This window comes from Palaemon carinicauda, chromosome 35 (assembly GCF_036898095.1).
Source record: "Palaemon carinicauda isolate YSFRI2023 chromosome 35, ASM3689809v2, whole genome shotgun sequence".
In the NCBI taxonomy this organism is placed as follows: domain Eukaryota; kingdom Metazoa; phylum Arthropoda; class Malacostraca; order Decapoda; family Palaemonidae; genus Palaemon; species Palaemon carinicauda.
Window position 1 is genome coordinate 15,087,191 of NC_090759.1, and position 26,866 is coordinate 15,114,056.

Consider the following 26,866-nt stretch of genomic DNA (forward strand, 5'->3'; position numbering starts at 1 on the left):
TTCAGCAAGGAGACGGCAGAAACGGTCAGACAAACAGTAAGGCCATAGGACTTCATGTGCACACTGAATCTCAAGGGCACATACTTTCAGATCCCAGTCCATCTGTCTTCAAGGAAGTATCTAAGGATCATACTCGACAATAAACAATACCAATTCAAGGTTCTGTGCTTCGGTCTTTCCACAGCACCTCGTGTCTTCACGAGAGTGTTCGCCCTAGTGTCTTCTTGGGCTCACAGGATTGGCATCCATCTCCTAAGATACCTAGATGACCAGCTGATCCTAACAGACTTGGTGGCAACCCTTCCTCAACACCGAGACAGACTTCTAGCATTTTGCTAAGACCTGGGGATTGTGGTAAACCTTGAGAAGCCATCCCTGCTTCCCTCTCAAAGACTGGTATACCTAGGTATGATCATCGACACCAACCAACAGAAAGTCTTCCCATTAGACGACAGGGTACAGAGGCTTAGGAAGGTAGCAAAACTCCTCCTCAAACGAGAAGAACTGCCAGCCCAGCAATGGTTGTGTCTCATGTGTCACCCGTTATCCCTCGATTGTCTAGTGCCCAATGGCTGTCTCAGGATTCGATCTCTCCAGTGCAGCTGAAGTCCAGGTGGAATCAGACCAACGATTCCCTGAACATCCTAGTCCCCCTTAGGACTAGAGAAGCAGATGGACCTCAGGTGGTAGATGGTAGACAAGAACCTCCGCAAGTGGGTCAACCTTCTCGTTCTCCCCCCGGAATTGATGCTCTATTCAGATGCATCAAAAGAAAGTTGGGGGCCCACATGCGGCACCACATGATCTCCGGCCTCTGGTCTGAGTCCGAAAGGTACCAGCACATAAATCTCTTAGAGATTAGGGCAGCCTTTTTAGCCCTCCAACAGTTGCAGCAGATCCTGACGGATCACTCTGTGGTGTTGACAAGCGACAACATCACAGTATTGGCTTACATAAACAAACAAGGCGGTACCTTTTTGCAGCCCCTATGCCATCTAGTCGTAGAGATTCTGAGATGGACAGAAGACAACTCGGTCCCAATTAGCCTGCTTCATTCCAGGCAAGAGGAATATGCTTGCGGACACTCTGAGCAGAGTGACTCGGACAGTGGGCTCCGAGTGGTCTGAATCATCTAGTAGCTAACAAAGTCCTGACTTTGTGGGGTTCCCTGACTTTGGACTTGTTTGCAACATCCCTGAACTTCAGGCTCCCGCTGTACTGCTCCCCAATCCTGGAACCCTAGGCTCTCTGGCAATATGCATTTCAACAACGGTGGTACAACATTGACATCTACACCTTTCCCCCGTTTTGTCTGATGGGAAGAGTACTCAACAAGACCAGAGTATCTAACAACCTTTCTATGGCTCTCATGCTTTGCTATGGCGTCACGCAGAGTGGTTCCCGGAGCGTCTGAGAGAATTCTCTCCATGACATGATCTACTTAAACAGCCACACGTGAACATCTCAGACAAAGCCCGTAGCTTCGCTACAAATTCACGCCTGAAGACTATCCAGCACTTCTTCACTCAGAGATGCTCTCCATAACAAGTTGCAAAGAGGATGACTGGACACCTTCAATGATCTTCGGCTCCAGTCTACCAGGCTAAGTGGATGTCTTTTATAGTTGGTATCATGAAAGGGGTATCTCTTCCCTTGATGCCACTATTCCAACTTTACTTTGCTTTTCTTTGACGGCTGCTTTTCCGGTCCTATACAGCAGGGGAACCCCACTCTACAGGACCACTGTCATTCTACCTCGTTCGTTTAAGAGTATTTAACCTTTCACATTGCGTATTGTTCATTTACTGTTAAATCGTCTCTGTTGTGTGACTGATGAAATAAGAGTCTTCAGTTACTCTTGAAAGCCTTAATGTCTTCAATCATTCGGATGTCTCATGGGAGCTTATTATATAGTCTCGGGGCCTCATATTTAAAGGCTCTGGAGCCTAAAGTAGACATATATCTAGGTTCCAACTAGTTTGAAGCCATCTGTAACTATTCTCATGTCGACATGAATTGTTGGCTGCGCAATATGTAACAATTCTCTCAAGTATTTTGGAAGACCGGTTCTGATAACTTGGTGGGTTATTGTACATATTTTAAATTCAATTCTCGCTTTTATTGGCAGCCAGTGTAAATCAATTAGTATAGGGGTGAACCTTTCCTTAGGTGGGACAGCTTTTATCAGTCTTGCTCCTCTGTTTATTATGTTTTGTAATTTCTTAAGTTACACTTTTGGTAAATTGTAAAAGATGGAGTTGCAGTAGTCAATCCTGGTAATAACACAGTTTATCACAAGTTTCTTCACAGAATTTTCGTCCAGGTACTTTTTTATAAACGTAATATTTCTTAGGTGATAACCAGCATTTTTTATTACATTATTTATGTGGGCATTTAGAGACAGGTTACAGTCAAGAAATACACCTATATCTCAAACTTTACTAGATATCGGCACTGAGTCATTTTTTATGTTCATTTGAATATCTCCCAAGTTTCTCACGCTCTCTCTTACCCACCACCATGAGTTCTGTTTTGTTCTCATTTAATTTTAGTTATTTAAATGTCATCCATTCTCTAACACTATCAAGGATTCGGTTTAGAGTTTCAGGAGTGTCATGTATATCATTTATGGAGAAGTAAAATTGTGTGTCATTCACGAATAGTTTGAACTTCACACCATGCCTTTGTAGTATTTTTGATAGACCAATAGTATAGATGCAGAATAAGACTGGGCCAAGTACACTCCCCTGGGGTACCCCTCTGTCTAAGGGTTCTTATGATGAATAAGAATTTCCAATTTGTACACAGTAATTTCTACCAACCAAGTAGTCTTTTAGGTATTCGAAAGCTTGATCTTCAACGCCAATGGACCATAGATTATTTAGTAGCAGTTCATGCACAACTATATCAAAAGCAGCCCTGAGATCGAGCAATATTGAAATATAACATTTATTTTCATCCCTCATCTCTAGCATATCATTTACAACGCAGCAGATGGCTGTCTCCGTAGAGTATAGTTTTCTGTAAGCAGATTGGTTGTCAGGCAAAGCTTCTTTTACTTCTAAGTGACTGATTTGTTGTTCAAGAATTACATATTCAAGAACATTTGAAACAAAGGATAGATTCGAAATAGGTCTACATGTGCTTAATTCCTGGTAGTCCAGAGCATTTTTCAGAACTGGTGGGACTATATCCATTTTCTCAGATTTGGGAAACTTGCATTCATCAATGCTTGCATTTGCTATTCTCATTATTATTTCGGCTAGACTAGAAAAGTTTCTCTCTCCAATTACTTCAGATATTGGCATAGGATCGATCGCACAGTTTGTTTTATTTGCTCTCTTGATAATCCTGGTGATGTATTCTTGTGTTATGTTAAATCTTATTAATTTTGTCTGTGTGCTCGGTGTATCATTAATCTGATGTTGAGTATTTACAAATGACCTGGTTATATTTTCAATTTTGTTTTTAAAGAATACTAGAAAATTATTTGCTAGTTCCTGGTCACTGTATCCACCAGGTAGCTTCTTTTCTTTTACATTTCCCATTATACTATTTAGGAGACAATATAACTTATTTATGTCTGTTGCTGCTTCGGGGATCTTTCTCTTATAGTATTCGCTTTTTTTCCTTCTTAGTAGGTAGTTATAGACACATAGCAGTTTTGTATTCCACACAAGTACTTTCAGTTTTAACCTATTCAACTTTCTTTCTTTACATCTGTTTTTCCTCTATTTTCTCCAAGGTTTCTTCATCAAACCAAGGAGATTGGTGTTTTACGGTTATAGTCTTTTCCATCGGTGGGTACATGGTATCATATTCACTTTTAATCACTTTATTATAAGTGGTCGTAAGACATTTAACACAGCTCCCAACAGACATTGGTCATCATGATCACAGGGAATGTTGACAGCATCATTTTATTTTCTTTGTAACTTCTTCAATAAATATGGTAGGAGAAATAACGGATTTTAAGTGAAGCGAAAAATCTATTTTTTGGTGAGATAGCTATGTCGTCCTGATGGAAGGTTCCTATAAGTAGCTTCCTAGGGTATATTTGACTACAGTGATATTCCCAGAGAATTTACCTTTAGGTCTCCAGAATTCTAACTCCTGGCGCGAATATCCTTAAAATTTCTCTCAAGGATATCACATAATATCAGGGGACGTATATCTTGATACGACACATAGCAATCTTCACCCCGAATAGCGTTTTCGCTTCGAGGGGGAAAGTGGCAAAAATAGAAGGGGAGCCGTTCTCAAGGTACCCTTCCTCCGTTACTACCTTGAGTATCTAGATGCCGCCATCGTCGCCGCCATGTTTTATTCCTTGTAGCGGTGCTACACATATAGTAGTTTCGGGAGGGATCCTGCCAAGGCCTTTTCTATAAAAAGGAGGGTGGGTCCATCAGGACGACATGGCAATCTCACCAAAAATAGATTTTTCCCTTCGCTCAAAATCCGGTTTTTGGGCTCAGTCCATGTCGTCCTGATGGACGGTTACCAGAGCATTATTTAGAAAGTACTGTATCTGTGGATTTTCCAAATGTGCCTTAACCTCAGGACAATATTTCCTTGATCATCCAGACCATAGAGACATATGGCGTTACAGTTATACGTCATTACAGTGATCCCTCGCTACTTCGCGGTTCGACCATCGCGGATTCACCACTTCACTGATTTTTTTCATAACGCATGTATATACATATATCACGGATTTTCCGGAAATTTCGAAAATACCGCGATGTGACCGATGGTGCGAGATTGGAAAAAGTAAGGAAAATTAAATCATGATTGATTTTCAATATAAATGAAACTTTGAGGAGCAACAAAGATATCATTTGTTAGAGAGATAGAGAGAGGTAAGGAATGGGAGGTAGTGAAAAGTAGCCCCCACAGAGAGAGAGAGAGAGAGAGAGAGAGAGAGAGAGAGAGAGAGAGAGAGAGAGTGAGTGAGTGAGTGAGTGAGTGAGTGAGTGAGTGAGTGAGTGAGTGAGTGAGTGAGTGAGTGAGTGAGAGAGAGAGAGAGAGAGAGAGAGAGAGAGAGAGAGAGAGAGAGAGAGAGAGAGAGAGAGAGAGAGAGAGAGAGAGAGTGAGTGAGTGAGTGAGTGAGTGAGTGAGTGAGTGAGTGAGTGAGTGAGTGAGTGAGTTGTTTTAAATGTAATAAACAAAAAAATTTGATAGGTTATAACACATTGGTGCTTATGTAATATCAACTGTATAGACGGTTTGAATAAGTTAAGAAATGGTATAAACAATACTTTGTTAGTGTATTTGTACGCTCTCAAGAGCGGCAGCTAGACGTCAGCTGATCTGATCACAGCCAAAAGTAAAACAAAAAGAAGTCAACAATACTCGATTTTTAAAACACACCTGAAATTTAAAAACAAAAGTACACGCTTTCTTAATGTGCAATTAACTATTTAAAGAGTAGCAATTTTCTAGAATAAAATGATGTTTCCCAAAAAATAGTGGTTTGCTGATGAAATCGGATGCCGTATTTTTAGCAACGATTCGTATTTAATTGACACAAGAAAACTAATTTTAGTTTCTTCATCTATATGTAAGTATTGTATAACACGAAGAGAGAGAGAGAGAGAGAGAGAGAGAGAGAGAGAGAGAGAGAGAGAGAGAGAGAGAGAGAGAGAGAGAGAATGAATCAGCTGTTGTAATCGAATGCCGTGTTTTTGTTTCGTGAGAATTTCATCGCCACGACTAACAACAACATACTGTACTGAACTTTACAGTATTATACAGACTACTGTAATATGATAAAGTAAAATATTTGTAATAACCTATTTTATATGAAATGGGGCTATTTTTTTGTTTAAAATTTACATTTACGTACGTAAAACAACTCTCTCTCTCTCTCTCTCTCTCTCTCTCGTAAATTGTTTTCCTGCTTTGCTACGTATGTATGATTTTATATAGATACGGTTAATAATATTTGTAACAACATATTTTCTAAAAGCTTTTACTGTAATATCATTATTTATCACTTTCATCATGCGCGTTAAATGCCTTCGTTTGTTTACTACAATCGAAGATGGAGCGTACTTTATGACGCCGCCGCCCATAAAGAAAAACATTTCATTTGGAAGTCCTAAGAAAAATTAAGTAAACCATTGGTAATAACAAAATCAACATACTGTATAATCAATATAATCGATGCAAAAACTAACCTATACACAGATGTGTACACTAAATGCGTTTGTTTCTTCATTATGATCAGAGATAAACGTAAACAAAACATTGGTTGCCATTTTTTATTGTGCTTTTTGGCGTGTTTAGGAAACGCATGATATAAAATCGCCTTTAATATTTGTGCCTGTTTTAGTTTAGGGTACTGTAGTACATGCATTACGTGTTCTGTACATTAAAGGGTAGTTTGTTAACAGTACTACGTACAAGGGAAGGTTTTAAAAGTCTGAATATACATGTTAAATAAATACGTAAATATGGTGTCACTACTTCGCGGATTTTCACCTATCGCGGTCGGGTCTGGAACCTATCTACCGCGATAAACGAGGGCTCACTGTACTTCTAATCATGATTTATGTTAGTGCTTCCTGCCCCCTGCAGGGAAGAGTCATACTAGACTTAGGAAAGAGTCTCGAGGTTTGCATATACCATATGAACAAACATAGCATCAAGAGCATACAGGTCCCACTGTATGCGAAGCCAGTCAAAGTTTGTATTCTAACACGAACAAAAGTTTATATGAGGCAACGTAACTTCCAAAGCATACAGGATTTGCTGTATGCAAACCCAGGCAAAGCTTGTACTCGCGTAGGAACAAAGTATGCGTAGGCAGAGAAAGGTTGAACTCATGTTAGAACAAAGTTATCTATTTGTTCACATGTCCATATGCAGATTATTAAGGGTTAAATAATACTCTCGCATATCTTTATTAATTCAAATTTGGAACGAAATAAGACGCAAATACCAATCAATTATTTATTGGTAATAAATAACCAGCAATTCAACATACATAACATAGCATTAGTATAATGCTAATGAATGCCAAGAGAAACATATATGAAGCATTCAAGACCAGAAATGATTATTTCACCTGAAAAGGAAAAATAATTAAAGCCACAAACTGAAAATTTAATAAATTTTCTAATATGCATTTCTATGAATGACTGTTTCTTCACACTGTGTAAAAACACACGGCAAAAGTGTTATTTCTATGTTTCTTCACCTTTAATAACTGGAACAGTCCATAGTGCCACCTTGGTGACACTTATATTTACGTGTTGCACTGTGAAGTGTCAACACCTTCACCCAATTTTAGCAGTCCCAATCAATTCACTGTTCCTCGCAGCGCTAAGCAACAGGTTTTAGCACACTACCTGCCACCGCCACATAACGTTTCAACTCTTGCACTTGCTTTGCGTAGTGTTTAAAGAATACTCTGGATGACCTCCATCCAGTGTACGAGCAAAGGCGCTAAAAGTCCGTGTATTGGAAAAAGTTCAATGACGAAGCAATTTTCTTGGGACCATGACCTGCGGGATACTGTCAGGATCCGCTCTGCGAATGAAATAGGTGATCATCGCCCTTAGTTGTTTAAGGATAAGTTTGAACATGAGGTTTCTCCTTTAAAGAGCGGTCCTCCCCTGAAGTCTGAAGTTCTACGAAGATAGACCTTTAGACACTCTACTGGACACGCGAGACATCTTCCTTCAGAGGGCAGATTCTCCAGGGACCCCACCTTTAGGTAGGTAGCTCGTTCTTGGCGAGAAACGTTGGGTCAGGAAAGAGATTCAGTTCTCCCGCTTCTGTGAACTGAATATGGCCCTCATCTCTAGAAAGGGCCACTATTTCACTAACTCTGGCCCCCAAGGCTAGAACAAACAAGAATATAACTTTTTGGGTTGTCTTTCAAAGAGCAATCATCATTGTTCACTGTTGAGGCAAAGTGTAGGACCTTATCCAAGGACCATGAAATGGGCTTCGGAGGGGCTGCAGGCCTAAATCTACCTCAAGCCTTAGGAATCTTGTTAAAGATTTCATTGGATAAGTCTACTTGGAAGGCGTAAAGCAGAGCTCTAGTCAAGGCTGACTTACGCGTTATCATGTTGGTTGCTAAACCTTGTCCATGAAGGTGAATAAAGAAGGATAAACAGAAATCTGTTGAGATCTCTTTTGGACTTCTTGCCTTGACGAAAGCAACCCACTTCCTCCAAGACGACTCATATTGTCTTCTGGTTGGTTTAGACTTATATACTTCTATGAAGTCTATACTGTCTCTCGAGATCCCAAACCTTTTCTTAACTGCTAAGGGGAGAAAATCATGAGATGGAGGTTTTGGGTTTTCTGTGATGAAGCGAAGACAGTCGACTTCTGTACTTGTTGAGTCAATACTGGGTCCGGCAGAGTGACCAGCCTCAGCTTCAGTTCCAATACTAGAGGGAACCAATTGCTCTTCGGCCACTTGGGAACCACTAAAGCTGCCGTTCCCTGAAAGGATCTCAGCTTGTTGAGGACCTTCAACAGGAGGTTGGTTGGAGGGAACAGGTAAGTCCAGTTCCATCTGTTCCAATCGAGGGACATGGCGTCCACTGCCTCTGCTAGAGGGTCCTCGTATGGGGCCACATAACGAGGAAGTTTCTTGTTGTCGCTCGTCGCGAAGAGGTCGATCTTCAGTCCTGGGACTTGACGTAAGATGAAGGAGAATGATCCTGCGTCTAGGTACCATTCTGACTCTATTGGCGAGAACCTGGATAGAGCGTCCGCCGTCACATTGCGGAACCCTTGAAGGTGAACTGCTGATAAGTGCCATCTGTTCTTTTCCGCTAAGCGGAAGATAGACAACATCACTTGGTTGATTTGGGGTGATGATTAAAAAATCTCGCTTTCACCTCGCTGTCCAAAGTCAGTCTTATGTGGACTGAATGGTGAGGAGACAGTTTCTTCAGTGTGAGAAAGACTGCTATGGCTTCCAAAACGTTGATGTCGAAGGTCTTGAATAGAGAGGACCAAGTCCCTTGGACTTTCCGTTGGTGAGAGTGACCTCCCCGTCCTTCGTTTGATGCATCCGTATGGATGATGACTGAAGGCAGAGGTGGTTTTAAGGGTACAGACCTCTTCAGGTTCTTGGCCTTCGACCATGGCTTGAGAAGTGATCGTAGTCGAGTCGGTATCGGTCTCCTTAGATCTCTTCGAGCGTTTGATGCGTATCTTCTCCAGACTCCTGATGCATCTTTTAGCTGTACTCTTAGCACCGGGTCTGTCACTGATGCAAAGTGATGGGAGCCCAGTACTCTTTCCTGTTGGCGTCTTGATATCCTGTCGAATTTCAGTAGTCTCTTGACAGATCCTGCTATCTCTCTCCTCTTCCCAGGGGGAATGGAGAGACGTTGTGACTTTAATTTCTAATGTATTCCCAGCCATTGAAACTCCCGAGCTGGAGATAATCGAGACTTTTTGACGTTGATCGTGAATTCCAGATGTTCCAGGAACTGGATCACTTTTTTGGATGCTTGCATGCATTCCGTCTAGGATGCTGCCCACACCAGCCAATCGTCCTGGACACATTCTAGGCGTACTTGTTGAACGACTGCATCTGGAAGCTTTGTAAAGATCCTTGGGGCTATATTTAGTCCGAAGGGCATGGCTCTAAAGACATATTTCTTCTTCTGTAGCCTGAATCCTAGGTAGGAGGAGAGTGGGCGATTGATTGGAATATGCCAATAGGCATTTGCCATGTCTATCAAGGCTGTGTACACCCATTTTGGCAGCAGGGTCCTTATGTGTTGAAGGGTTAACATCCTGAACTTGTTGAGTGGCGACAAGTCCAGAATGACTCTGAGTTTGTCTGAGTCCTTTTTGGGAACACAAAACAGCCTCCCTTAGAATTTGATGGACTTTGCCCTCCTTATCAATCGTTTGCTCAAGAGTTCTCGGGTATATTCTTCCAGGACGGGGGTAGAGTGTTGGAAGAATTAAGGAAATGATGGTGGAGCTGTCCTCCATCTCCAACCTAGTCCATTCTTGATTAGGCTGTGGGCCCAGGGATCGAAGGTTCAGCGATCCCGAAATCTTTGGAGTCTTCCTCCTACCGGAAGCATCTCATTGCTTCGGTTGTCTGGAGGACTTGCCTCCTTGACCGCGTCCTCCCCTACCCACTCTTCTTCTTGAGGGGTGTCTAGAGGAGCCTCTATTCGACCCTCTACCTTTAGGGCGAAAGGTGGTGGTCTGCCTCTCATAGGCAGGAGTAAATACTGATGACTGGGCCACCATCTGCTGAGGCACCATCTGGTAGGTGGTTTGGGGTTGTGCCACCATCTGAAGCACCGCGGTCTTTGGAACTGCGGGAAGTTGTTGTTGTTGTTTCCTGACGAGGCGAGAGGGCAACCTAGGTCTCTTTGTCTTCCTTTTTGGTTGGGACCCTCATCCGTGGAAGACTTCCTCTTCCCCGGCATGCCCCACTTTTGGAGAAGATTCCTGTTCTCTGTGGCAGCCTTGTCAACTACTTCTTTGACCACTTCACTCGGGAAGAGGTCTTTTCCCTAGATATTAGAAGCTATCAGTTCATGGGTTCGTGTTTCACTGCAGCCGAAGCAAACACTAACTCCCTACATGCTCGTCTGGCCCTAAGAAAGCCATATAGGTCCTTGACCAGCGTTGCCAAATGTGATTTGGCCACGACCATGAACATGTCTGGGGATCTTTTATTGCTTGCCATTGCCTCCAAGGCAATCTGAAGGGACAGGGATGCGGCAAGCCTTTCCTTTGTCTCTTGCTCCCTACGCAAGAGAAAGTCAGACAACTTAGAGAGGTTTTCGCTGGACAATATCTGCCTCCAACTTCCCAACTGAGAAGGTAAGATCTATATCCTTCCAGTCTTTGTCATCCGTAGGCAGAGCTAGGGATAAGGGTCTACACTCCTCAAGTGTAGGGCAAGGTTGCCCATCTTCTACTGCCTTCATAACTGCCTTAAACCCTTTTTCCGCAAAGGGAAAGGCTAGTCTAGCTGGAGCAAGAAAAGAAGGGTGTTTCTTGCTCAGGGCTGGCACTTTCGAATTAGTGAAGCCCCTGTCTTTCAGACTGCTTGCCATCAAAGCTTGAGCTTTCCCATGGTCAAGAACTATGACCTCTTTCGGTTCTGTCTCCTCCTTGGACACAGGTTCCGCCTTCAGATGGACGAAGCAGTCTGGGTAAGACTCAAAGCTGGGCCAAAAGTCGACATCCTCGATGAGGATGGCTCCCAGCTTTTCTGAAATAAAGATCTTCCCATTTGTAATTGGCATGTACTCTGCATGCCTCCAAGGGTTTACTTCAGAACAGGAAGGAAGATCCTTCACATTGAGTCTCTTCTGAGACCCACAGGACGATGCGTGATGGTCCATCCTTCTGCTCAGATCAGCGTCCCTTTCTTCGTTTTGCTCACAAAGAGTCTCCATCATCATCATGAGACTAGCCAAGGCTTTTCCCATTTCGTCAGCTGGAGGAGCAGAAGAAGTAGAGGGCACTGGTTCTGGGGCTGAAACCAACGAAACGGACTCCGATTCGACGTCATCTTTTCCAGTCTCAGGAGCCAAGGTAGACTCCTCTTCTAGACCTTCCGCAAGAAGGTCTTTCTCGGTGTCCTCCGACACCTCTGACATCCTCTCATCTAGGTGGATATCCTTCATCGCGTCAGAGATATCCGTATCTACGGAAATCTGGACGCAGGGGATCTCAGGTTGAGGCTGTGGTATAACGGCATCCGCAGTTGCCTTAGGGAACAGATAGGCTCGCATCCGTTCATTTGGAAGGTAAGGTCCTGTGGCATTCTTCTGGAAGCCACGAACCCATCTGCGCAGCTTACTACGTGCTGCATCCCTTGACTCCGCTGTCTTGGGGTCATCAAAAGCCTCAGTAACCAAGGCTTTGCATACATTGCAGTATGGGGGTCCCAGTACCTAAGAGAAAACTTGGTAATGGAACAGAAAGAGTGCGCCCTGCACTCTACATGGCCGCAGAAGTCCTTGCTCCTCACGTTGCAAAAGACTCGCAGGCACTTGGGTGGTCCTCCTGTAAAGAGAGGAAAACTAAATGAGTATGCGGTAGTTCATCTCACCTGATAAACTATATAAATATTATTATTAGTATTTTTGCATATTTATTGCATATAGCTTAGGATAGATAAGCTAGAAAAGAATTGGGAACGACACATACTTGTGTTTCCCGTCCAACCAATGGCTGCGACCTCCCCCAAAATTAAAACCTAGAGTTTTCCTATTCAGGAAACCCAATGGAAGAATTCTAACCTGTAAGGATAGATAAGTGTAACTTAACACTGACTTTCCAAAGGTTTCAATGAGGGTAATTCTTAACTGATCATCTATCAGTATGTGGAAAGAAATCTTTTCTTCCCCTAATTAATATGGTCTCAACAATAGACTGTGCATGGATTCACTGGGTATGTTGGAAAATTAACTACTGTATAATTTATACTATAGTTTTCTGTCTGCAGTATGATCTATGCTTCAGATATACTGGCTACTGTATAGTCATATACTGTAGTTCTAGCCGGCATAATACAGGCAAGGTTAGAACCTGGCGGCAGAATCCAGCCGATGCCGGCTGGGGTGGTGGCCGGCAGCATAAACCCGGCCGGCAGCATAAACCCGGCCGGCGGCAAGTTAACCCTGCCGGCGGCGCACTAGTACAGCCGGCGCCTTGCCGGCTGGGGTAGTGGCCGGCAGCATCAACCCGGCCAGCACCTGCCGTCCAAGCCAGTTCTGCCCGTGGTTCGCCGATTGCCAGCGTCTCACCGGTTGCTGGCACACTGATCCAGCCGGCGCTTTTCCGGCTGGGGTAGTGGCCGGCAGCATCAACCTGGCCGGCCACTGCCGGCTAGGTTAGTACCCAGCGGCACTAGCCGATAGAGAGAGAGAAAGCAAGGAGTGAAGGGAACCTTATTGAATATGTATCAACAGTAAATAAGGATGTAAGTACTCAGTCTTTCTGAGTTCCTCCATAATGAGAGTTGAAATGGAAGGGGAGAATGTATCATTCAGTCTTCCACCCAAACAGAAACCATTGCCGGTCTCTGCCGGCCACTGGTATGTGAATGGCAGTCCAAGAGAGGACTGAAGAACACTCTACACTCCTACGCAGTGTGGGCATAACCAATCTAGGTTATTCTGTTCATTATCAGTGATGCCTGTCACTATATACACACATTTCTTATGGTAGAATTTATTGCATCCACATCCTATCCATTTGTTCTGGTCTCCATCCGTGGTTTTACATATGAGGCAGAAATAGTTAGGGACAGCCATAGTGTACTGTTTCTTATCACTTATGTTTCTCCATAAGATAAACTAATATCTTTTTGATGATATTCTAAGCGAGAAACAAAATGCTAAAACTTGACTCTGGGCGAGTGTTTAACAGAGCTCCGCGCAACACATCCACACTCTAGCGAGACAAGTGCGGAGTTCCTTGTACACCTTCGGGAGAAAATGCTCCTCTCAGTTTCGGCAGTGAAAGGCTACCTCTCAGCCTTGAGCCTTGCCCTTAAGCTGAAAGGAGTCGATATTTCTTCCTCGTTGGCACTTTCTCTCCTCATACGAAGCTACGAGCTTACCTGCGGTCAGTCGGAAGTTAGACCTCCTCCTTGGAACGGGGTTCATGTCCTTCAGTCTCTGAAGGATGCTCCCTATGAACCATTATGCCCGGCAAGAGATCGCCACCTTACTTTGAAGACGGTGTTCCTACTCGCCTTGGCTTTGACCAAAAGAGTTAGTGAACTGCATGGTCTTTCTTATGACATAGCCCATTTAGGGGGTTGGGGTGAAGTAATTCTCATCTTTGTCCCTGAGTTTATTGCTAAGACTCAAAATCCAGGAGTAGTGGCTCTTAGATTTGGGTCCTTCCGGATTTGAAGTCTTTGTGCTGTAACTGATGACCCAGATCAGCTGCTAACGTGTCCAGTAAAGAGTGTGAGGTATTACCTCAAAAGGATGTTAGTAGCTTGCCCCCAAGTGTCAGCAGTCTTCATCAGCACTGGGAAGGTCAAGAGGAGGATCACAAAGAACACCTTCTCTGCTTGGATTCGCATGGTCATAGACCTGGCACTGAATCCCAATCCTCCTCCAACACGACGACCCAGAGCTCATGACTCTAGGGGCATTGTAACCTCCCCAGCTTTCAAGAGAAACTACTCTGTGACTGGTTTTTCAAGCGGGCGTGTGGAGGAGTCAGACAACCTTCACTGCCCACTACCTGCAAGACGTGACCCACTTGAACATGGAGACATACTCCATTGGTCCTGTGGTGGCTGTACAAAAAGTGATTTAAATGCCTGAGGCACCTTGATAGACAAGTAGCAGATGGTTGAGGGCAAAGGTTGCCTGGGATTAGTTTAGGTTGAATATGTAAGAATGACTGGCTCTCTCTGTTTCATCTTCCCCTCTCTTGGAGAATGAGCACCCACAGTCTTCTGCAAAGCTGTCCTCACCTATATGCAGGTAAAACTATTTCCCATGTGTAACTTAGAATAGAAATAATACTTTTTGTGCCCCCATGTGTTAGTGAGAGGGGATTGGTAAAATCTATGGTACTTTTGAAGATTCCTAGGTCTCAGAAAATTCTACCTAGACCAGTCACATTGCTAGTATCACAAGCATACAGCTTGTGTAGGCCACTGCCCATGTGTAGCATGGTTGTTAGCAAAGTGTAAGGGTTTCTACAAGTTACGTGTAGAGCCCGTACAGAGAAAACCCCATGTCAAATTCCAATAATCCAGTTGGTTGGGACTTCCACCCTCCTAAGGGGTAAGTCATCCCTATAAGTAGAGGAGGGTTTGTATTTAGTGTTGGAACAAAAGACAAATTTGGAAGTAATTTGTATTTTTCCTAACAATACAAACCTGTAGTTATTTATACAGATTGGCCCGCCATTAACTGTCCCCTAAGAAGTCCTACCTGCAAAAAAAAGTGATTACTCAAACCAGGTGTTTGAGTGAGTGGGGTAGTCCTCCCTCCCCTATGCTAATTAGCTGGTGGGTGGTTAACCTTTGCTAAAAGTCTTATGGCCTGTCTTTCAGGTTTGCCGAGATTAAATTCTATATAAATAGCTACAAGTTTGTATCATTAGGAGAAATACAAATTATGTACAAAATTGTCATATTTTTCAGGATTCTTTGTATTTTTCCATCCTATACAAAGCTGAGTTCTTTAAGTGAACTTACTATATACCTCCTCAACCACTCTCAATCAAAAGGTCATAAGTGACTAGCTTTAGACAGGTGGGGTGCAGGGCTCCTCTCCCTTCACCTATCATTTTAATTCCTCATTAAAGGATTTAAATGGCTGTCCAGCTTGCAGTGAAAACATATGTACTTAAAGGACTTGGGTTTGTATAACTAGGAGTTTTAAGAATATGTGATAATTATGTCATATTTTGTATTGCTTGAGATGTGTCCAGTATATTTTAAATCATGATAATCCTGTAAATTATTACATTTGGCAGTTAGGTTCTTGATATCTGGATGTCTTAGAACCTAACAGATGATGGATAACAGGAAAATTTGGATAACTGAGGACAGCCTAGCTTGGTAGCTTGTTAAGGGTAATAAGATTTTTTTGTAGAAATGTAAATTTCACCAAGTTTCAAATCTGAACAATATTTTGTATTGTATATCTATATTAAGGTTAAGGCTGTGAATTGTTGCTCAGGAACTTCTTTTAGTTTCATAACTACCATGCAAATAAGGGTACAAGTAACCTAGATTGAACTTAATGACTACTTATAAGGTATTTTTCTGTATTATACGTTCAATTAACACCTACAAAAAGATTTAACATAATTAATGATAGTGTTAGGTATTTGATGAAACAAATTTTAAAATAGAAATCTACCAAAATGCACCATTAGTTATATTGAGACTTGAAACTTTGGCAGGCCGTACCTATGCTTAGAACAAGCATTCACTAGATAGGGAATTTTCACAGTTTCAGTTATTAACCTGATATATCAACAGAGCTGCAAGTCGGATGGGCCAGGTAAAGGAATCAGGGAAGGAAAACTCACCACCCGAAGAGATTACTGAAAATGAAGAACCAATTCCTAATGGTGAAGCTGTTGCTGATGATACAGTAAGTACTGAAAATTGATTGAAAGATTGAGTTACAGTAGTGTGTAATGCATGTTCAGACTGGTATACAGTATTATTGGAAGTTATGCCTGTCACATGAATTGAAGTGTTTCACGATTAAAAAACCTATTCGTTCCATCACAAATACAAACCCTTCGCTATTTATAGGAGATTACCTTTTGGCGAAGCTGAAAGAAGAGCCAAAAATAATATTTAGGGAGGGGTAACCACCCAACCCGCTAGTTAGCGGGTGGGGGTGGCAGTAGACTGGCTACCCTGCTCACTCACACACCTGGGTTGATTAACCACTTAGCTTTCTGCCGCTCACTCCCGCAAGACTTACCATTTGATTGTTTAACAGTTCATTCTGTTTTTCTTATTCGTTTTATATGTACAGTATACGAAAACATTCTGATATGTTTTTATATATATTTAACTCTTTATCAAAGTTGCTGTTTGTGTGACAACGTATTACGGACTCGGCTCCCGCTGCAAGGGAGTCATCATAGTGTTGATACTACTTGTCCCTTACTGTTACTTTGCCGCTCTCCCTCCTACGTGGGTGGCCGTCAGATCCGGTGTGGGGGTACGCCTTTCCCATTCGTGGGTTAGGTGGCACTCCCGATTGTTTCTTCAATACTTGAGTTGAAATTAATAACTGCTTGTAATTCATCATAACTTATTTTTCCTCTGATAGCGATATCATTCTACTTTGTTCAACTAAATCAGCTGACTAGACAGCAGATCTGTTCATTCCTGTGGAATCGGCCACTCCTGTCACAGTCCTGCGTCCCCATGACAGCGCGTGAGCAGCTCGGTGGTTACGACCTTTTGATTCCGGGATGAGGTCCCTGTCGATAGTGGTTCAGTCTTTGTCTCACTTTTTGGCTCTCCATTGCTCCTCATGCTCAGGCAGGGGAACGAGGGCAGTGGAGCAACTAGTCACAGCTACATTTTTCAGGTAGTGCTTGATGCCGACCTTCAACTTGAACAAGGCTTGTTGACGGGAAGCAGAGAGCATTGTTAGGAGGTCTGCCTCCAGGGGTTGGAGAACTTTTTCTTCTGAGAGAGAGTTAACCTCCCCGGGTATTTGGCTGCTCTTCCTCTCTAGGGAGAGCTTCCTTTCATCAGCCATTTAGCAACCTTCCCGATTACGGGGAGAATTGCCGACAGCTTGACGAAGATCAGCAGCTACTATCTCGTCACCAAGGACTGCTCTTCTTCCCCTTGCGCTGAGGGAAACCAAAGACCAAGGCAAGATCCTCCTTCAGGAGGACTTCTCTCTCATCCGCGAGATGTTGGTCTGTGACCAGCATGTGTCGTATGCCTATGATTTTTCCCATAAGGCTGGGGGAAAAGCATTGTCCTAGGCAATGTCCTCCTTTGGGAGAACATTCCTCTCGTTCATGAGGGAAAGCTTGTGATCAGCTTATTGTGACATAGCAGACTCCCTCTCCAGAGGATCCTGTTTCCCTCCGGGTGGAGGGGTTTTCTGACTTCTCTTCTCCCTGGGCATTCTCCTCCCCCTGTGGTAGGAGATGCCTTTTGAACCTTCGCGGTCTTGTGTCGGGTGGGCGCAGGTGCTGCTGCCTGTCGGTCTGACTTTGGTGTCGTAGCTGACGCCAGAGACGTTATTTCTCCTGCAGGGGCGGTAGGAGAGCAAAGTCCAAGGCATGTTCTTCTTCCCGGGGGAACATCTCTCTCATTCGCGAGAGAATCGCTTGTGGTCAGCAGTCTCCTTAAGGCTATGCATCTCCCCCAAGGGCAGGGCAGAGCTTAGTCTTAGGCGATGTTCTCCTTCTGGAGAACAAACCTCTCCCTTGGGAGAGGAAGCTTCTTGGGTTTGAGCAGTCTTCCCCTTGGGTGGTATCTGCTGGACATTCCCCTTCGGATGTTCGTCAGGTGGATGGGTTTCTGACCCTTCTCTATCCAGGTCGTGTTCCTCCTCGTGTAGTGAGGAAATGCCTTTTTTAACCTTTGGGTCTTTGTTTCGCTAAGCCTTCGGGTTTGCAGAACACTGAACCTTCGGGTTCTGGTTTCGATGTTCCTTCGAGTTCTTGTAACCTGTGGCCTTTGGGTCCTCATTTTGCTAAGCCTTTGGGTCCTCATTTTGCTAAGCCTTTGGGCTTACGAGACATCGAACCTTCAGGTTCTGATTTTGATGTTCCCTCTGGTTCTCGCAATCACGGACTTTCAGGTACTAATCACGTTGAGTCTTTGAATTCATGTGCCCCAGAACCTTCGGGTTCCCTTTGTGTTGAGCCTTCAGGCTCTCGCAACCCAGGTTACACTGAACCCTTGGGTTCCCTTGACCAGGAACCTTCAGGTTCTCGTTGCGCTAAACCTTTGGGCTCTCGCAATCCCAGTCTCGCAGTTCCATCGGGTTCTTGTGACCTGTGATCTGCTGAATCTTCGGGCTCTCATGTGCGTGGAATGTAGAGCTTGTGAACTCTCGTGCCACCTGTTACGTTGAGCCTTCGAGCTCTCGTAACCCGGAGTCTTCTGTCTCTCATTGCGCGGAACCTTCGGGCTCTCGCAACCCTGGTCACGCTTAGCCTTTGGGTTCTCATGATCTATGTCACGCTAAGCCTTAGGGCTCTTGTGTCACGCTGAGCCTTCGGGCTCTTGTGTCGCGCTGAGCGCTCTTGTGTCACGCTGAGCCTTCTGGCTCTTGCGTCAAGCTGAGCCTTTGGGCTCTCGTAACCATGGTTATGATGAGCCTTTCAGCTCTTGTAACACAGAGTTTTCTCGCCCTCGTCACGTTGAGCTCTTGGACTCTCTTGAGTGGCGTCACGCTAAGCATTCACCCTCTCGTGACCGGCGTTTTGCTGAACCCCTGGGCTCTCGTAACCCTTGTTTTGGTGAGCCTTAGGGTTCATGTAACATTGAGTTTCCCAACTCTCGTCAGGTTGAGCCTTTGGGCTCTCGTGACTGGTGTTACGCTGTGACTTCGGGCTCTCGTTTCATCGGTTACACTGAGCCCGTGGGTTTGGTCATCCAGACCATGCTCGTTCCTCGCATCTCGCGGCATAACAGCATTGCGCGGCAGAACATCGTCGCATGATGGAGCAGCATCATGTGACTTGTAACCCCACTCTACACTCCCAGCTGGTCGCTATGCATCCTCTAGCCTGGACTTACCAGATCCATGCCTTTCGTTTTCGTACAAACCACCGTCACCTTCCCCCCACCCCTCCCACTAACTAGCGGTTGGGGTAGCAGGCGGCTCGTGATTGTCTCTCGTCACCGAGAAACCTTCATCCTCTGTGAGATCAGCATCAATCTCGCTACCGCCGGGACGGAAGCAGAGCAGAAAGAATTTTTACATTCCAGTTCAATTCCTTTTGGCAGGTTTCTGCCTGTATGGACAGTTTTATTTCTCGCTAGCGAGAAAGCGTTCGTTGGCAACCCCTTACGAGAAAGCGTTCGATGGCAACCTCATACGAACCTGCCTAATGTATGTGTTTGTTGAGCAAACCCTCATATACAAGACTACACCCTTGATGAGAAACTTGTCCTGTGTGGGAGCTGGGCTGTTTACACAATTACCTGAGCAGCCACCACAGGACCAAGCACAAAGGTGTCGAGGGACTTTTGGTTATACAGTATACCCATAGGTTGGGTATGAAACACTATGTGCGTAAGTTAGAGTTAGATAAAGCCAGGAGGGCTTCTAGATCTAAATCTAAGTCTGCTAGTGAGTTTAGCATAGACATTTCCTTTGATCCCATAGTTATTTCTTCTGTAGAAGTTGAACCTTCTCCTGAGGTAGTAGCTCCTGCCCCTTCTACAGGAACGGTAACTACGGATGACCTTCAGTACGCCAGGATGGCGGCTGAGTTGAAGGCTCTTAAAGACCAGCTTGCAGCCTTGAAAGGTAAGAGTGAAAGTGCAATTAGTGCTTGTGAAAGTGCAGTGGAGGTGGCGACTGATCGAACTTGTCACGTCCCTAGGTCTAGACCTATACCAAGTTCCCCAGACCAAGGGAGAAGGTACGTCGACGGCCGCTAGGGAGTGAGAGGTACGTATCCTCAGTCAGCCGTCGCCTCAGACAGTCCTGTTGCTTTTTCCCAGGCTGCTCATGACCGCCACGGAAAAGGAGTGTCAGAAGTGATGGTGTCTTCTCCAAACCCCTCTCCTAGACGCAGATGGCAGTATGAGGCTTCGAGACCGACCAAGAGAAGGTGGAGACAAGCTGACCAGACCCGTTCTCGCTCTCCCCCATCAAGTAGCCCGGAACCTTTTCCTTCTGAGGATGACTTGGACGCCGTTCCAGCGAAAAGGTCAAAGCCTAAAGATGGAAGGAAGGAGGGTTCTCCTCTTCTTTTAAGTGACGAGAGACCGTCAAGAGTTCCTTCTCCTACGACCAGCGATTTCTTTTCTCGGACGCAGGTGAACAATTGGAAGGAAGTGATCTTTATGCTAGTCGGATTGGTACTGATCGGCATGTTAAAGGAACCTCCGACTTCGTTCCTTCAGCCCAAAGAGAGACTGACTTGGAAGTAGGACAAGATTTAGAGGATATTTCAGAGGATGAGGATAAGCCTGCTAACGCGGCTGCAGATTATAAGGTTCTCTCTCGCTCCCTCCTTGAGCTGTATGGAGAGGAGTTTCAACCTGCTGCTCCTCGTTCTCCTCAGTCGCAGTTTAGCAGAAAGAAGGTCAAAAAGCAGTCGGCTTTCATCAAAATGAAGCTTTCCATCTCGGCTAGGAAGGCTCTCGCTAGAATTGATGACTGGCTGAAGGAGCGTAGGCAAGCTGTAAAGACCACCTTCTCGTTTCCACCAGCTCGACTTGCGTCTAAGGCGGGCATGTGGTATGAGACTGGAGAAGCTCTGGGCCTGGGAGTGCCTGCCTCCTCGCAGGGGGACTTCTCTGGCATTGTAGACTCTTCTAGAAGACTGCCCTTAACTCGACTAAGGTAATGTGGTCTATGTCAGAGCTTAACCACCTCATTAAGGGAATCTTGCGAGCCTTCGAAGTCGTCAGCTTTTTGGACTGGTCTCTGGGTACGCTGGCCAGGAAAATGGAACGGTTAGAAGAAACAGAAGACCTTACCAGTATTATGGCCTGTATGGACAAGGCTCTTAGAGATGGGTCAAATGAGTTGGCTTCCCTATTTTCTGCAGGAGTTTTAAAGAAGAGGGCCCTTTTATGTTCATTCACATCCAGACCAGTTACGGTCGCGCAGAAGGCTGAGCTCCTTTACGCCCCTCTCTTGGAGCACCTTTTTCCTGAGTCCTTGTCAGGGACATTACCCTCTTGCTAGCGCAAAAGGCCACACAAGACCACCTGTCATGCTCCACAAGGAAGCCTTTACCAGTGAAGAGAGAGGAGAGGAAACTTCAGCAGCCTTTTTGAGGTAGAGCTCCTACGAGAACAGACATCAGGGGAAGAAGGCAGGAGACGGGCAGTAGAACGAATAGAGGTTCGTTCAGGTCCCGCTCCAGGAGATGAAGTCCTCCAGAGAGTGGTAAGAGCAAGGCTGTCACTTTTTTGGCATGCCTGGAAGAAAAGAGGGGCGGATGCCTGGTCCCTCTCGGTCATCAGAGAGGGATACAAGATCCCCCTCTTGAAGAAGCCTCCACTTTCAAATACACCTCTAGCCTTAGTGGCGTAGTACTCGAACGCCGTGAAACAAGGGGCGCTACTGGATCTGGTGAACCAGATGCTGGAGAAGGGAGCAATAGAACCGGTTCTGGAACTATCTTCCCCAGGTTTCTACAATCGCCTGTTTCTGGTACCCAAGAGCTCGGGTGGATGGAGACCCGTTCTAGATGTCAGCGCTCTGAACGTCTTTGTGGAAAAGACAAAATTTACCATGGAGACGACTCAGTCGGTGCTGGCAGCGGTACGTCCAGGGGACTGGATGGTGTCTCTGGATTTACAGGACGCTTACTTTCACATCCCCATCCATCCGACTTCAAGGAAGTTCCCAAGATTCATGGTCCAGGGCAAGTGTTTCCAGTTTAAGGCCCTTTGCTTCGGCCTCAACACTGCTCCTCATGTTTTCACCAGAGTAATGGCAAACGTGGCAGGATGGCTTCATCAAGAGGGGATAAGAGTATCTCTATATCTGGACGACTGTCTGGAGGACCTACGCAAGACTTTTATGATGGCCCAGGAACTGGGTCTCGTCATACCAAACCGAGTCAGACGATTCTTTATTTGGGGATAGTTCTGGACTCAGTTCGTTTTCGGGCTTCTCCCTCCCAAGAAAGGCAGACCAGGTGCCTCGGGAAGGTTCAGGAATTCCTAGAGAGACAGAGGTGTTCAGCGAGGGATTGGATGAGTTTGCTGGGAACTCTCTCCTCGCTCGAACAGTTTGTCTCTCTGGGAAGACTGCACCTCAGACCTCTTCAACACTTCCTATTGAGGGTGTGGGACAGGAAGATTCAGGAGGACTCCTTTTCCTTCCTCATTCCAGCAAAAATCAAAAGTCATCTGAGTTGGTGGCTGGATCCATCTATTTTAGGGGAAGGAATCTCCCTGTTCAGGAAGAACCCAGACCTAGTGTTATTCTCAGACACTTCGGAGTCAGGATGGGGAGCAACACTGAGAAGCAAGGAGGTCTCAGGCTCTTGGGGAAAGGAACAAAACGAATGGCACATCAACAGGAAAGAGTTGATGGCCATTCTGTTAGGACTGAAGGCCTTCAAAGACTCCGTTTCGGGGAGAATAGTGGAGGTCAATTCGGACAACACCACGGCTTTGGCTTACATCAGAAAGGAAGGGGGAACTCACTCTCTGTCCCTGTTCGAAACAGCAAAAGAGCTCCTTCTGTGGTCAAAGGAGAACAGTGTAGACCTTCTAACAAGATTCGTGCAGGGACAGAAGAATGTAAGGGCAGACATGCTCAGCTGGAAAGGGCAAGTTCTCCCCACAGAATGGATCCTCAACCATCAGGTCTGTCAGTGTCTGTGGAAGTTATGGGGGAGGCCTTCAATAGACATCTTCGCCTCCAACCAGATCAAAAGGATCCCCAACTACTGCTCCCTAGTCCCGGACGAGGAGGCAATAGCAGTAGACGCCTTCTTGATGGACTGGACAGGGATGGACACCTATGCGTTCCCGTTCAAGATCATCAATCTAGTCATCAGGAAATTCGCTCTCCTCAAATCAGGAAGAATGATCTTGGTAGCTCCATTCTGGCCAGCAAGAGAATGGTTCACAGAGGTGGTGGACATGTTAGTGGACTTTCCAAGAAGCCTTCCTCCAAGTCCAAAGCTTCTCAAACGGTCCCACTTCGAGAGGTATCATCAAAACCCCCCCGCTCTACGACTGACTGCCTTCAGACCATCGAGAAGCTTGTCAGAGCGAGAGGCTTTTCTGCGCAAGCTGCAAGAGCTATCGCCAGAGCGAGGAGGGTCTCTTCGCAAAGAGTCTACCAATCAAAGTGGGAAACCTTTAGAGCATGGTGTAAGCAGCACAAAGTTTCCTCAACCACTACCTCTGTGAGCCAAATAGCAGATTTTCTGTTGTCCCTCAGGCAAGACTCTAAACTGGCCGTATCCACTATTAAATTGTACAGGAGTATGCTTTCAGGTGTCTGTAGGCACAGAGGCCTAGACTTAACTCAGGATAGAGACTTGAAAGATCTCTTGAATTCTTTTGAAACAACTAAGCAGGCTCAGTTAAGACCCCCGGCTTGGAATTTGGATGTGGTTCTGAAGTTCCTATGCAGCAAGAAGTTCAAACCTATCTCACAAGTGACCCTTAAAGATGCTACTAAGAAAACTCTGTTCCTGATGGCTCTGGCCTCAGCAAAAAGGATCAGCGAGGCTCACGCTATTGAGAAGCAGGTGGGCTTTAACCAGGATGGAGCAGTATGTGCGTTGAGGATCGACTTCCTCGCTAAGAACGAGAACCCATCAAAACCCTGGCCGAGGACGTTTGAGGTTCCTAACCTCACTAATGTGGTGGGTCAAGAGCATGAGAGGCTCCTCTGCCCAGTTAGAGCCCTCAGGGCATATTTATCTTGAACTAAGAATGTTAGAGGTGCATCCAATTCTTTATGGTGTTCAGTGAAAGATCCGCAAAAGCCCCTCTCAAAGAATGCATTATCATTCTTCTTGAGGGAGACAATAAGAGAAGCTCACCTCTTGTGTGAGGAGGAGAACTTTGGTCTTTTAAAAGTAAGGGCTCACGAGGTGAGAGCCATTGCTACTTCACTGGCATATCGTAAGAATGTCATTTAAACAGATAATGGACGCAACGTTTTGGAGAAGCAACTCTGTGTTCGCCTCTCATTACCTCAGAGAGGTAAGAGTAGATTATGAAAGGTGTTACACCTTGGGCCCATACGTAGCTACTGCTTCTGTATTGGGTAAAGGAGTTACTACCTCCCCTCAACCTTAACTTTTGTATGCTTGTGTTTGGGTTTTGGTTTTTATGGTTGTTTGAGGACTCTGACTTGTGGTACAGTGCCCTCAGTCTAGCTAGATAGTTAATATCTATTCTGCAAGGTTAGGTGGTTAGTTTTAGTAAGGTTGCAGTTTTTAAAAAAGGGGCATAGGTAGTGCTGAAGTCTAGTCTGGTTGTTGGTCTCACCCCGTTTGACAGACTCGATAGAGTTGTTTCAGCATGACAGGTCCACACCTGGCTGACACTCCTAAGGGAAAGCGACTCAAGAGGCAGGAACCTTCAAAGTCAGCTACCTTAGCAGGTAAGGGCGATGTTAGCTGTCTGTCACCCTCCTCCAAATGTGTGAATCAGCTATTTATATATAACTGCCAGGTAAGTTCTATTCGTAAAAATGAAGTTTTTATGATAAAACAAAGTTTTATGAATACTTACCTGGCAGTTATATATATATTTTAAGTCCCACCCACCTTCCCACAGGAGACAGGTCGGGCAAAGATGATCTGAGGAACAGAAAACGGGAATGATTCCAAGTACCACCCTATAAGGGTTGTTAACCACCTAACCGCACAACCACCACACGTTGGTTGCCACAAGTTTTGAAAAATTCTGCCGGACGTCAGAGACTAATAGCTATATATATATAACTGCCAGGTAGGTATTTATAAAACTTTGTTTTATCATAAAAACTTCATTTTTCGCTTCGCTCAAAATCCGTTTTTTGGGCTCTGGCCATGTCATCCTGATGGAAGGTTACCAGAGCATTATTTAGAAAGTACTGTATCTGTGGATTTTCTAAATGTGCCTTAACCTCAGGACAATATTTCCTTGGTCATCTAGACCATAGAGACATATGGCGTTACCGTTATACGTCATTACATCTAATCATGAACTATGTTAGTGCTTCCTGCCCCCTGCAGAGAAGAGTCATACCAGACTTAGGAAAGAGTCTTGAGGTTTGCATATACCATATGAACATCATAGCATCAAGAGCATACAGGTCCCACTGTATGCAAAGCCAGCCAAAGTTTGTACTTTAATACGAACAAAAGTTTATATGAGACAACGTAACTTCCAAAGCATACAGGATTTACTGTATGCAAACCCAGGCAAAGCTTGTACTCATGTAGGAACAAAGTATGCGTAGGCAGAGAAAGGTTGAACTCATGTTAGAACAAAGTTATCTATTTGTTCACATGTCCATATGCAGATTATTAAGAGTTAAATAATACTCTCGCTTATCTTTATTAATTCAAATTTTGGGGCAAAATAAGATGCAAATACCAATCAATTATTTATTGATAATAAATAACCAGCAATTCAACATACATAACATAGCATTAGTATAATGCTAATGAATGCCAAGAGAAACATGAATAAAGCAGTCAAGACCAGAAATGATTATTTCACCTGAAAAGGAAAAAATAATTAAAGCCACAAACTGAAAATTTTATAAATTTTCTAATATGTATTTCTATGCATGACTGTCTCTTCACACTGTAAAGACACACGGCACAAGTGTTATCACTATGTTTCTTCACCTTTAATACCTGGAACAGTCCATAGTGCCACCTTGGTGACACTTATATTTACGTATTGCACTGTGAAGAGTCAACACCTTCTCCCGATTTTAGCAGTCCCAAACAATTCACTGTTCCTCGCAGCACTAAGCGACAGGTTTTAGCACACTACCTGCCGCCACCACATAACATTGCAACTCTTGCACTTGCTTCGCATAGTGTTTAAAGAATACTCTGGATAACTTCCATCCAGTGTATGAGCAAAGGCGTTCAAAGTCCATGTATTGGAAAAAGTTTAATGACGAAGCAATTTTCTTGGGATCATGACCTGCGGGTGTACTGTCAGGATCCGCTCTGCGAATGAAATAGGTGATCTTCGCCCTTAGTTGTTTCAGGGATAAGTTTGAACCCAAGGTTTCTCCTTTAAAGAGCTGTCCTCCCCCTGAAGTCTGAAGTTCTACAAAGATAGACCTTTAGACACTCTACTGGACACAGCGAGACATCTTCCTTCAGAGGGCAGATTCTCCAGGGACCCCACATTTTGGTAGGATCTCGTTCTTGGCGAGAAAGGTTGGATCAGGAAAGAGATTCAGTTCTCTCGTTTCTGTGAACTGAATATGGCCCCCATCTCTAGAAAGAACCACTATTTCACTAACTCTGGCCCCCGAGGCTAGAGCAAACTAGAATATAACTTTCTGGGTCAAGTCTTTTAGAGAGCAATCCTCATTGTTCACTGTTGAAGCAAAGTGTAGGACCTTATCCAAGGACCATGGAATGGGCTTCGGAGGTGCTGCAGGTCTAAGTCTAGCACAAGCCTTAGGAATCTTGTTAAAGATTTCATTGGATAAGTCTACTTGGAAGGCGTAGAGCCGAGGTCTAGTCAAAGCTG

General features: G+C 44.7%; 1 protein-coding gene across 3 annotated transcripts in view; it reads left to right on the plus strand.

The window, feature by feature from the left end:
• The window catches only part of IFT54 (intraflagellar transport 54), a 334,194-nt gene that overhangs the window by 149,759 nt on the left and 157,569 nt on the right, over nt 1–26,866 (plus strand). For all 3 annotated transcript variants that reach the window (XM_068358769.1, XM_068358771.1, XM_068358770.1), the window contains one exon: nt 15,983–16,097. In XM_068358769.1, coding sequence (XP_068214870.1) covers nt 15,983–16,097 — 115 coding nt within the window. The remainder of the gene's footprint in view (nt 1–15,982; nt 16,098–26,866) is intronic.